At 40.7% G+C, this 13,424-nt stretch overlaps 1 protein-coding gene across 6 annotated transcripts in view; it reads left to right on the plus strand.

Moving 5' to 3' along the window:
* Nucleotides 1-13,424, plus strand: part of atp8a1 (ATPase phospholipid transporting 8A1) — a 112,110-nt gene that overhangs the window by 60,808 nt on the left and 37,878 nt on the right. For all 6 annotated transcript variants that reach the window (XM_005467350.4, XM_005467352.4, XM_005467355.4 and 3 more), the window contains 8 exons: nt 1,169-1,274; nt 2,844-2,926; nt 3,671-3,720; nt 4,025-4,094; nt 4,943-5,027; nt 7,527-7,666; nt 9,477-9,615; nt 12,430-12,494. In XM_005467350.4, the coding sequence (XP_005467407.1) occupies nt 1,169-1,274; nt 2,844-2,926; nt 3,671-3,720; nt 4,025-4,094; nt 4,943-5,027; nt 7,527-7,666; nt 9,477-9,615; nt 12,430-12,494 (738 nt within the window). The remainder of the gene's footprint in view (nt 1-1,168; nt 1,275-2,843; nt 2,927-3,670; nt 3,721-4,024; nt 4,095-4,942; nt 5,028-7,526; nt 7,667-9,476; nt 9,616-12,429; nt 12,495-13,424) is intronic.

Raw genomic sequence — 13,424 nt, forward strand, 5'->3', positions numbered from 1 at the left:
CCATTAAGGAGGTGAGAGATGGCCAAAATATCTGCACTTTAAAAGAAGGCATGTCCTCACTCTTGGGCTTTTATGTTCTCTATGTGTGACTACAGGTTCGTGAGACCTATATTCATAATTCATTGGCTGGTATTAAACTCATTGTTAACAAACATTTGCCGCCAGGCTGCTGTGTGTACTGTTGCTGTATTATTCAGGTCTGCTGCAGCCCTGCAGGCTGCTTATATTACTGTCTTGGCTGTAGTCGGTCACTGCAAGCCGGTGGTCCTCCAGCCTCAGCAGATGCCTGTCTAGGTCTGTCCCGTGGCAAGTTAGTCATACTGTTCCCTTCATTAATGTACAATGCCTCAGTGTATAGGTTAGGCCTTCTTTCATTAAATGAAGCACATTTCTACTGGATGAGGAGGCATGAGTCTGTCAGCAGCTGGCACTTTCTGTGGGATCCTCTTGGCTCGTTATCCACAGTCATTAGACTCTCCACGCTTGACTACTGAGTACTGAAGCCACATGTATTTCAGAGTTTGACAAAGCTTAGACTGGCTTTAAAACAAATGGAGTCATAAATCTTTAGGCGCTACACGATGTGAAGGAAATTCATCAAGTGTCAGAACGGCAATTAATAATTGGTACCTTTTGAGGATGAGAGTTCTTCTGTATAAGTTGCAGTCTTTGTGTTTAGATGTAACTCTGCCAGTAGTTAAGTGCAGATTTGTGATTATAGTTAGCAAAAAGGAATGTACCTGAACGGCATCCCTTTATTAATCCCTTGTGGGATTAATAAAGGTATATCAATCAATATATCAATCAATCAATCAATCAATCAAAAGAACTGATAGTAAAGTTGTTTTTTTGCTCTATTGTGCTCATGATGCAGCAAACTTATTTGGTCTGGTTTTATAAAACTTTGAATAAATGCTCTAGCAGACAATTCACTCGTCTGCAGTGCAAACTAGTATTAAAAGACGCTGTCTGTAAATCTGACGGCTCCCTCACATTTGTAACGACTGCTGTAGCAGGTTGTGTATGTCGGCTGCAGGTTGATTATGCTCTGTCAGTGTGCACTCTCTGTCCTTGCTGTCTCTTCCTACAATACCGTAGTTGTTTTGCTTCCGTTACATGTTTTATGAAAGAACATTAAAAGTCAAAGTGCCCTTTCTTCTTCCTGTAGCCTACAGCTGCTGTTATCCTGGAGTTCATGACCATGATGGCCATCTGTCACACTGCAGTCCCTGAACACATGGATGGAACAATCATCTACCAAGCTGCATCTCCAGGTATATCCCACTTTTAAGTGGAATACATGATACTATTACAGTGTGTGATGTCTGTTCACACACAGTAATTTAAGATCGTCAGAATTTACCAGACTTCTTCTTGATTCTTACGTTGTTTTTGACGTAGCATGTAGTCAGATTTTCATTTTCAACATGTCAGCAAAAGAGGTTTTAATCAGTTTGACAGGCTGCACATTGCCTACAGTTGTAGTTGTTGATCGTCAAACCATAAAACCATTTAAAAAAAAGAAACTATAGATTCTGCAGTATTAATCGATTGTGATAATCATTACAACATGAGCTAAGGATTTCACTAAGACAGTACAAATATATAAATAATTCTTTAATACCAAAATCTATTGTTCACTGATATATAATGGAACAGCATGCCTGGGCTCCCTGCTTCTGCTTATTTGAAGATCCGATGGCACAGTGTAAGCTTAGGATGCATGTGTTAAGACGACAGCTAACAGCAGCTAAAAATAGAAAAGAACTAGCTCTCGCAACACATGTTGCCTTGATTTAACGGTGTCAAAGACAAGTGTAAGAGTTGCAAAAACTTCTCCTTTCCTTCCTTCGATTTTGCCCAGTGACACGTTTCTGTGTGATTCTACACCTCTCCTGTACAAGTAGGTTCAAAACAGCATGTCTAAAAGAGCAGATTTTAAATGGCTAGCTGTGCAGCTGTGTCTGGATCTGGTTCCAGGTGCTCTGCATAAATGGTCTTGTGTGTCCTTGATATTTCTCTTTGTTGTAGTATTTAATTTTCCATCTAGCGACCTTTGTGTCACAGCAAATGGAACACACCACTACAGCCTCCGGGCTCCAGTATTTCATAAAGACATTTATGTAATCATCAGAGCACACACGAGCCAGGAATCATATTATAAAATGAAATCAGCTGTTTACAAAATGCATTCTTTAAAGGCTCACTGCGATCCCTCAGTCTATCACATTCACGGGTGAACTTAACAGACTGAGACAGCTGTCAATCAGGAAATTAAACACATAACATATTTCTAAACATCAAAGTTGCCACCATGACAAACATTAGATGAGGTGAAATCCACCACAGAGACTCTAAGAATAGATATTGCCTTTAACAGCAGTAGTTATGTTTCCTGAAAATAATGCAGATTTCTGAAGAGCCCAGCAGGTGTAAAGGAAAAAGCATTTGACATCAGTTTATAATGTACAAACATACGGCTGCAGTTTTAGCATTTTAGCATTTTGCTAATGAATTTTTGGGGGGCTTGGATTGCATCAAACAGTCGTGTTCATGTGAAGCTTTGAGGTTTTTAGAGTGGCTGCAAAGAGCTGCTGGTTAAGTGAACTATAAAAAACAGTAGAGAGCTTTTTCTTGCCCTGCAGCATCCCCATGCACACTGTAGGGTAGCTGGATCACAGGTTTCAGTCACTGTACTTATTGCAGAATTGTGTGTAGATGAACCAGGCTCATGCAGCAACTGTGAAACATGGCTGTTGTGGTAAATATCAGGCTCAAATTTAATGTTACCTTGGATATTTGTAAAGGTGTTTTAATCTGTAACATTTTTCTTTGCTCCCCAGATGAAGGCGCTTTAGTGAGAGCAGCACGAAACCTTGGCTTTGTGTTTTCTGGTAGAACCCCAGACAGCGTCATTGTGGAAATAGTAAGTTGGACAAAACAAGTTAAAGAAAGGCATAAAGTCTATTATACAGATCTGCTTAATTTATAATACTGGCATCATCGTGCTCTGGTCGACTAAATAAGTCACATCTGTAGGCTAGTTCCATTCCAAAAAACATTAAACTATCCCCTTGTCTATTTCACAGTACTGCATGAAATTTGTCAGATGTTTTGAAACAGAACTAAAACAAATACACTGCACTAAAAGTGGTTTTCCACTTGGATCACAGTGATGGAAAAACACAACATTTGCCGTGATTATATCCTGAGTTGATGCAGTGTGTCCTCTCCAATGCTCGGGTCACTCATCCTGTTGTTCTCCTAATTGGCTAACCTGATGATTGCACTCAAAGAGCCTGAGGCTGAAAGGCCAGAGCCATTTCCTCTGTTTTTTTCCCCCCTTTTTGGTCAGAACATCTCGTCTCCTAGACGTTTGTCCAATTTCTTAATCTTTATTAGACCTTCTAAAGTTCTAAGCATCTACTTTAATCACTCTGTCTTGTACCTAGCAGTGTCCACAATTAAGAAAGTTAATTGAATTTTACCTTGTTATTCTCCTTCCATCGGCTCAGTGCAAGCAACTGATAAACACATTTAAGTGCAATTAAAGCTGATTGGAGGAGGATGGCAGGCTTGGCTGTGCTACTTAAGATAACTTGTCTCAGAAGACTGAGGTTGAAGTGTCTCCTTCTGAATTATGTTAACTCTCATGTCTCTTTCAATTCAGGTTGGAACAGAGGAAAAATATGAACTGCTTCATGTGCTGGAGTTTACAAGGTACAGTTATTATATGTTTTTATTATGCATATACACCATCAGCATGCCATATTTAACAGTCTTTTACTATAGAATTTTCTGTTTGAGCCTCAGTAGCATCATCATTAATTAACTAATTAATCCTAGTTAGCCCCACTGTGGTCACATGGTTATCTTGTTACCCACCTCTTTGTTTTCAGTAATCATGTGCTAGCTCAAACCATGCATTACTGTAGCATTGTTGTAACACACTGTGCTGTTATTTCTCTCCTTATTCCACCTTCTTCTTCCCTCTCACTCTCTCTTGGCTTTTTTTATCGCTTAGCGCAAGGAAGAGGATGTCAGTCATCATGCGCACCCCATCTGGGAAGATCCGCCTCTACTGCAAAGGAGCTGTGAGTGTCTGTCTCTCTCCATAGCAACGGGTGACAGGTCATCACCATCATCGCCGAAACGCTCTTCTCTCCTTATTGCCTCTCGCTCATGTCAGGAAATCTTTTCATTGGGTGACAGGATGAAGCAAGATCACCACATTTCACACATCTCTGCCAAATAACAAATAAACGTTATGGCCAGACTAGATTTAATCCTCAGTAAGATTTCATCGGATCTACAATTTCCTGGATTGCAACAATTTTGTGCTGTGAATATAATACAAAAGTGAGAGCAGAATTACAAATTGCACAGTATAACATAACATCAATATTTTATTTTTAAATGTTACAGGTATCACCAATACATGGTTATTGCAACACCCCTAATCTGTGGAGAAAGGACGAGACACCGGAAGCGTTCTGGTGTCTGTTTGTAGTCAGCGTTCTATTGGCTATTTGGGTTTGAGTAGGTTTTGGTCACAAGAACATAAACAGTCTGTGTGGCTGGAAAAACTGGATTGTACTAAACCACCAGATGAAAGCATTTGTTTTCATCCGATGATGATTCATCTTTTAATGAGCTTTTTTTCCCATTTATTTATAAACAATAACCAGTGGATGGAACTGGTTATTCTTAGTCCAGATATACATGGCTGCACCAAAAGTCTTGAGTTCCCAGATCAGGCTTCTCCAAGTATATATTTCTTTTTTAATACAAATAGCTAGAATTATCTGAGTAGGAACACGAAGTGTTTCTACATGGGCCGAATACAGTCTTAGAGCCACATTTGCAAAGTAGAACAAGTCCAGGTGGTTCCTTTCTTTCCTCTCTGGGTGTCAGTAACCGGTGAGTGTTTGTTTCCCTTCAGGACACAGTGATCTATGACCGCCTGGCAGACAGCTCTAGGTACAAAGAGATCACACTGAAGCACCTGGAGCAGTTTGCCACTGAAGGTGAGTGGACTAACATCGCCCCCTGTCTGCCAAAAATAAAGTATCTTTTCAGGATGCTGTACATCCCTGCGTTATCTCTGGACAGAATCATCATTTGATGTTGAAGAAGTAAACAAACTTCCTCTTTCTGAGAGCCTTTCCTCTCATGCATTATTTAATGGAAATTTCCTTCTAGTGGGAATATTCTGCTGTAATTTTAACACAAGGCTGTTGACCTGAAGGAAACTGCACCACATACTCTGCTTCTTGTTCTGTGATCATACTGCCCCCTTGTGAAACACCAGCAAAATGATGTCATTAGGAATAGTTGATGTGTGCTAAATTTAGCATCCAGGACAGATTGTGAGGATCTTCAGGCCCAGTAATTCCCAGTCCAAGTTGAGATACTACAGATGAAAACCTACTTTATCTACTGGTCTCTTTTGCCATTTTGTGCCATTTCGAACCCATAACATGTCTTTCAGACTAGAATTCTTCAATCAGTGTATTGGACATTTGTCTTATTTAAAGTGCAAATTAATCCACTTTAAATGAGACAATACCTCAATCAAATATTTAGACATAAAAAATGTCTTAATGTGGGTAACCAACTGTGGAAATGCCATTCTGCCATTTTTAGAGTTATTCTTATTCTTATTAAAAAGTGTTTTTAACCATGAATTCTGCATTCTAGTAAAAATATCTGGAATGTATTGAGTCACAACTCTACAGTTCAGTAGCACTCCCAAGCATCTGTTTTTTCCAGTGTGTTCCTGTACATTAAAGGTTTTTACAGAGTGCTTTATTCATACATCTGTGTAGGTTCTCAGTCAACCAGGTCAAGGTACTCTTAAGTGCTTGAAATGAAGGCATCTGGACTCCTTTGTGGTTCACAGAGATTTTCACCTCCCATTCTAGAGGCTTCTTCAGTTCTGTAAATTGCTGGAGAGTCACTTTATAGACCTGGTGGTGTTATGTGTTCGAAAGTGGTCCTGGGAGTCACTGAACCACCCTGTAATGTGAGTTGTTAAGCTCACATGAGCCGAGGTGTGAATTTAGGCGTTGGTCGTTACCATCCTGTCAGAGGCCAAGGTGTGAAGCCTTTGTGAGACCCTGCCCCACCCCCTATCATGTCATTTATTGAGGTCACATGGTTCAAGGTGTGAACAGGGATTTCATGAAGTGATACAGGGAGCTGGTGCCATTTTCCGCCACCTTTGTTCAATGATAGTCGTTCATAGTTGATGTCGATGACCTCCTTTGTGCTTCTCTCAAACAGCCTGAAAGAGTGACCTTTCTCCTTTAGGATGCACATGTACAGCTGAGTGTTGTCCTGTCGAGCTGATTCTCCTAGATTGTGTTCCTCACTGAATTGCGCTTCATATTTGGTATTTGGGTGTTGTCAACCCTCACTTACACCTTGACCTTTGTGACCTTAATAAATCACATGATGCATAGGGCCTTTTTGGCCCCTTTTGCACAATGAGCCACGCCTTGATTCAGACCTGCGCTTACATGATCCTTTATGTCTCGCGTGATTACAAGGTCGGTCAGTGACTCCAGGGGGCAATCCCACCAGCGGGGTCTCGCCATCAGTTTACAGAGCTGAAGAAGCTTCTTAAATTAGAGGTAAAATATCTTCATGGACCAAAAGGGTCTGTTTGCAATGATTTCCAATTTTTAAGGCAGGGGTGTCAAACATATAGCCGGCGAGCCTGAATTGGACTGTATTATCAAAGGTTTTATAGCTTTTCCTCCTGACATGGCCATTCATACTACACCAAAGTAAATACGTAATAGATAAACATTTCAATAACAAAACATTTCAGAAAATTTTAAACAGAAAAACTGAAATGTTTTGTTGAAAATGCTCTTATTTTTTCGTATGCTAAGATATCTGATGTGAATTTTGAATTTAATGACATTTTTAAACATAATTTTATTAAATGTAATACATAAAAATAATTGTTAATCAAAGTTTGTAACTGGGGAAGTTACCGTGACGTTATCAGTTGATTCGAAAATTGACCGTACTAACCTGAAGCGCTTTCTTCAACAAAGACAGTTGCTGCTTATCTCAGCTCCTATTGAGCGTATGTTAGTAACCCTTTAGTACCTTTTATTTACCCCCTGAAAATATGAAAAATGGACTTTACCTATTCAGAGTATAAATTTGCTTAAAGTAATACACTTAGACAAATGGTGTCTGAATAACCTGCTTCCAATGCAAGATTTAAATATAAATCTGATGGTTTAGATTTGATTTGAATGGTATCAGATAGTTATTTTGCTGGAGTTACCGTTCATGCTGTGTATTGTGTTGATTAATATGGTCAGAAATATAGCTGACTTACGTAGCAGTGTTTTTCATTGAACTGTACAGTAAGTAGGACTGGTGTCGTGTAACATGTTTAACAGTGATTGCACATCAAATCTTGTCAGTAAATCAGTGTTTTGAAATGTTAAACAGTCAGAACTATGACATTTGACCCAGATGCGATGCTGCTTTAAATCTTATAGGACTGCGCACTCTGTGCTTTGCGGTGGCAGACGTCAGTGAATCGTCCTATCAGCAGTGGTTGGAGATCCACCACAGAGCCTGCACCTCCCTGCAGAACAGAGCCTTAAAACTGGAGGAGAGCTACGAACTGATAGAGAAGGTTTGTTAAGCGACATCCTGTTTGTTTGTACTGTGTCGGTTTTTCTGAAAGGGCTATTTTTTATTGCAGAATCCAGTATGACTGACAAGCAGCACAAAGCTTTTCATCTGGTTAAATGCTGCACTTTCTTAATGCACAGGATTTTATGGGAACAAAACTTCTGAAAAGTCAGACTGGCCTTGAGCTGAAGTGTAACTAGTGGGGAAAAATGAAATAACGTCTGGAAACCTGCAAAAGTTCAAAATCGTGTGTGTTTTTATAAGTTTCACCAGCAGGTAGAATTGGTTTTCTGTGAGGTGGGTCTGTGTGGAAGCGTTAGTCAAACACAGGAAGCCACAGAGTAAATCAGCCACTTGGCAGGTTCGTCATGGCTGCTCTTGGCTGCCCAAAACAAATGGGAGCAATCAATCATGAAATAAACATAAAAGCTTTCAGAGAGAAAAATTTAATGCGCATTGCCAAATGAACAGAGTGTGGCACTGCGGCCCAACCCCAATTCCCTTCCCTTGGTCCCACCCCTCTGTTTCTGCAGTGTAGGGGAGGTAGGGTCTCCTGTTTTATTTGGGGATGGAGAGGTAGCCTTTGGAGGACTAGATGACCAAAGGGTGATTGTGATTGGGCCAGGGTTAGGGCCACCCACACTTAAAAATGCACACAGTAATGCCACAGGGGGGCACAGTGGAGTTATAGTGAAATGTTAAGGATGGAGACAGTCCAGTGTGTCCGAAGTTTCTCCTTCTCATCATTTCTTAACTAAAATGCTGATTACGTATTATGTGGGAAAATCTTTCTATTTGATCCTGATTGTTATTTTAAAAAACAATTATTTTGTATTGATACACTGTTTTAGCTTTTAATATCTAATTCTTCATTATTTTTCCCCATTTATTTCTCACTGGTCTGCTGCAGGGGATGCTTTTTATGATCCCTGACTAATTTAAGTACAAGTATATTTATTGTTTACTGTTTGTCAATGCAAAGTAATCTGCTTTAGCCTATTTTCTTATACTGTAGCTCCACCGTGAAAATTCAGAACTTTATTTCCCCTTTTTAACATATTAGAATCAGTAGTGGTGAATTCATACGTCATAAGAGTCTTTGTCTCAGTGGAAACTTTGACTAAGCTACATATACTGGACAGACTTTACCAGCAACATACTGACTATGATACCGTTTCTCCCTGATTCAACTGGTACTTGTATCATAATTTACAAAGAGTGGCTTTAACAGCAGCCATAGAGAGAAATGAAAGGCTTACGTTGAAAAGGCAAAAGAAAATTTGGCACATTCAGTCATGGTCTTCCCCACGCATAGTTTTCCGGGCTGTGTGGTTCCCAGTGATTAGCGTGGACAGACCTACAGACATCCAGGCAGTAAGGCTCAGGTCACAACTTAAAGAGCTTCCAGAGCCTTTCCTCTGCTGCTGGCTCCTGTCTCCCCTCTACCCCTGGGTCTTGTCAAACCTTTGGCCCTGTGATGTGCCCGTACAAGCCCACAGCCAGCCGCAGAGAAACAGAGTTTCCTGGGAAAAAAACAGCAACTGCATTTTGTGGGTGTGCTTGTGTGGGAGAGATCGTGTCTATAGATGCAAACACAGATGCAGGGGCACAGTAACTGATCCAAAACTCCTTAAGTCCACCGCCGTGGTTTGTACTTGGTGATAAACAAGATCGGCTGATGAGGGGAAAACCTCGACTGAGTGAGTGACACTATCCCGGCTCAGATGTTTGCTTGACACGTGACGTTTTAAAGGCCTTCCTGTGTTATGATCCTCACTAACTGACTTGTTTACTGACTTTCTCTGGTGCAGAACCTGCAGCTCCTGGGCGCCACCGCGATAGAGGATAAGCTCCAGGATAAGGTGCCGGAGACCATCGAGACTCTAATGAAGGCTGACATAAAGATCTGGATCCTGACTGGGGACAAACAGGAAACGGCCATCAATATTGGTAAGCAGCAGCATTTATGACCGGATGGTTTCCGAGCTTGATTTTTTTTATGTGAATTCTGCTGTGTCGTGTGGTTTTATTGGTACAGTTATTAGTATTTTTACCAGAAATGGGGCACAACATAAAGGTCAGATATCAATCACACCAAAAGGAAGCCTATTTCAAGGCTGCCAAACTGCCAAAAGCAGACTGATGCAGCTGACATTGCTAAGATTGAGTTCCCCTGTAATGCAAAAGCAACAGTAGCTATTTTCCTTCTTGTTTGTGCTTCATGATGCGCTTTAACCTTATTTGTGTACTTGGTCTCATACCAAAAGGAAAGTCCCTGGCAAGCCTGATTTTTTTTTTTTTTTTTTTTTTTTTTTTCTGTGCTAAAGTGCATGCCAGCCTTTTACAGGTACTCCAGTCATTCTTCACCCAGAAAGACAAACAGCTGACAAGCTGAATGTTTCTCTGTCACACATATCTAGTGAAAGCATCCGTCGCAGAATGCCAGATGATGTATGAGCACCCTGCACTGACATGAAATAAATAACACGCATATGTACACAAGCAGGCACGTCTCACGTATCTAGGTCCCCCAGAGGTTTTGCAGATGTTATCAGAAAGGTGAATGACTAACGCTGGTTGTCTCTTTGGGTTTGTATTCTTCTTCGTTCTGCGCTAGACGTGGGCAAATCAAACAAATGTATCGACCTTGAATACAGTCAGCCAGGTAACACGGAGTTCAGAAAAAAACAGATATCAAAAGTACCTCCGTTTGTGGCTGCTCCTGCTGCTGTGGCCTCACTGAATCAGCCCTTTGTACCCACTGTGCCCAGATGTGAGGCAGCAGAAGCCCATGCTCACTGGAAGTATTTTTACAGCTCCGCCTTTTGACTGGGTTGCTCTGTAAAAATTCTGCTTAATATTGACTTTATTTTTTTTACTATTTTCCTCACTGAAAGATGATACCGATTGGCAGAGTTTATGGTGCACCTTTAGCCAAATTAGACCCCTGAATTCAGGCCAGGACATTATTTAACATTTGGAGGTGGCTGAAACCACCCAAGTGCCACTTTTGGCGCATAATACTGGCATAAACGCTGTTGAATTTACACATTTAATGAAATCTTTGTTAATGGAATAATATTCTTATTTGTAAAGCATACAGGTGTGTTGATTTGAAGCTCTAAAGATTGTCCAAAATCCAGTTTGTCAATAAACCTGAAGTATAGTGACATATGATAAAGAAACGACTCTGATGCTGTTAGGCTGTCTGAGAAAAGAGCAATGTTTGCTCTTGGACACGCTCTCGCTGCTATGAGCTGCTAGTTGAGAGGAGTCTATGTTCACGTAATTCTCAAGGCAGGTAAGAGCCAGAATTTACTAAAAGGAAAGAGCTAGCCGATCGGTTAGGAAAACAGTGTTCACTTTGCTAACATTCAGTTAAGTGTGGCTGGAGGGTGCATTATGTCCTTAAGCAGAGAGGGACCAAAAAGTAAACACCATCCCTTATCTGACCATACAAATATGAGCCCCTGAGCCCCCATTACGTTGACCTGTTCCTCTTCCCGTCATTTTACAATAATTTCAAGCCCCCATTCTTCTTCTCAAAATCCCAGTCAGCATGTTACCCTCTTTGAGTGGCTTTCGTGGCTAAAGTTTGTATTTCTAATTGTTGCTCCTGAGGCAAAATTACAGAAAAGCCTGACACAAGTGTCATTGTTACACATTCCTCAAATCCTGTGGGAGCCGTGTTTGGTTCTGCCTGAGATGGGGGGAAAAAGCCAGGAATTTAACTTTGGTGACATTAAAAAAAAGAGAGAGAAAAGTCAAATGAGCTAAAGTTAAACACATTAAACGGAAGGCAGAATTGACAAGGGGGAAGGGAGTGACTGAGAGAGGCTGCGTCCAGATGGGGAGACGTTTTGCACACATTGGCAAATTTTTGGACGTTTGCACCTTTGCACTTAAGAAAACAATCTGCCAGACCCCAGCCCTGTTTGGTTTTGACTCTGGAGGTGAAATTTGCTCATTTCCTCTGTATGTACACATGCGTGTGTGTGTGTGTGTGTGTGTGTGTGTGTGTGTGTGTGTTTGTGCATATTGTGGGTGCACTATTGTGTTCGGCTACGTGTTTTGTGTATAATCTTATCTAAGTTTCACTCAGAGAATGCCACCCATATATTCACAAAACAGAGGCTTTGTGGTAACCCCCTTAAAGAAACTAAAATCCCTTTCCAGACAGAAGCAAAGTGTAGAAGCCCACAAATATTTATGTGGTTATGGCCACAGATGGCAGCCCTTTTCATACAGCCACAGCACTAAACTGAAGGCTTCAGTCTTGGTTCATGAAATATTTCTGTTTTCCCCAATGGGAGGCGCCCTCTACCACCTTGCTGGTGACCCTGAGCATCTGTCCCTGCCAAAAGCTGAGGGAAACGCTCCCTAGAGAGCCATGTTGGGTAACTCGGAGTTGTAACTGCCTATTAAAACAGGAAACTGACAAACTCTTGTAAACCAAACTCATTAGTCATATGCTGAGACACTTGCTTTGAGCTGTAAAATTTTAATTGGATCCCTTAAAACGTTGTTTGACTTATTTGATTCTTATAGATTTTATATATTTAATATTTGCATGTGGATGCAGGTTTGGGATGAGTTAACTGGACTGTTTACATTTAAGGCTACTAGAATTTTATGAGAGTAAAATTTGATTTAATTAAGTTGTATGTATTTTATATCCCTTGCTATATTTTTGCAGCACTTAAGATTTTGGTCTAAAATGCCGATTTCAACTGTTTGTTTGTTTTTTTGTTTGTTTTTTTGCAGGACATTCTTGCAAATTGCTGACGAAGAACATGGGCATGATTGTGATCAATGAAGACACTTTGGATGTAAGTATATGAGATTTTGTTTATGCATAAATCAAACTTCCCTGAAAAAGGAAATCAAAACACATAAAACTCACAGTTGTTTCACAAAATCCATGAGCAAGGCTGTTCTAAAACTACTTCATTCAAAATTTAATTTAAAGCATGATTTCATTTTTCCATTACTGTGTTAAAAATAATACTAATGTATTTGCCATTCGGCTCATGATTCTTATTCCAGCATATCAGTATGAGTGTTGGATATATCTCTAGTGAAGCAGCGTTATTGTCAGAGATCAACATGAACTAAATGCCTTTAAAGTATGTTTTTTATGAAGGGAAATAACAAATATGGATCATTTGGGCTTCAGATTTTAGAGATTCAGATTTTATCAGAATATCGGACAGTAACCAAAACTGATCAACAGTTCTTGTACGTGGAAAACAGTACTGTACAGAAGTTAAAGAACTTACTAAGATAAAAACATCTGTCCCCTCATGACCTCACCCAGTCCCCATGAAAACTAGAAAATCTCCAAACTAAAATGATGAGGCTACAGGGAGTCTTCCTCATAAAGTCCTCACAACTTCCCAGATTCTGCATTTAACATCTTTAAGACACCCAACAGAGAAGTCTGTTGACCCCACGGCAGGAGAGCCTTGTCTGTTGTTTCTGAGATTGAAAAGGGCAAGTCCCTGCACTTCCAGCAGGAGAAAGCTGCCGAGCACAGGAGCCACAGATGGAGGAGAAACGTGCTGTGTTTAGCTTGTCGGACAAGAAGGGAGGGGGGAGAAATGGCGAGAAGGAGGGAATGAAGGAGTGGAAAGCGGGGCGGGGGGCTGTTTGGGGGTGATGACGGACGGCCTTCACTCTGTCAGCCGGTCGTTAGGCGTGATAAATGAAGTTGAGACAGAAATTCGGGGTTGGTGCATTCATAAAGCTCACGAACCAGC

Source organism: Oreochromis niloticus, linkage group LG2 (assembly GCF_001858045.2).
Source record: "Oreochromis niloticus isolate F11D_XX linkage group LG2, O_niloticus_UMD_NMBU, whole genome shotgun sequence".
Classification (NCBI taxonomy): Eukaryota; Metazoa; Chordata; class Actinopteri; order Cichliformes; family Cichlidae; genus Oreochromis; species Oreochromis niloticus.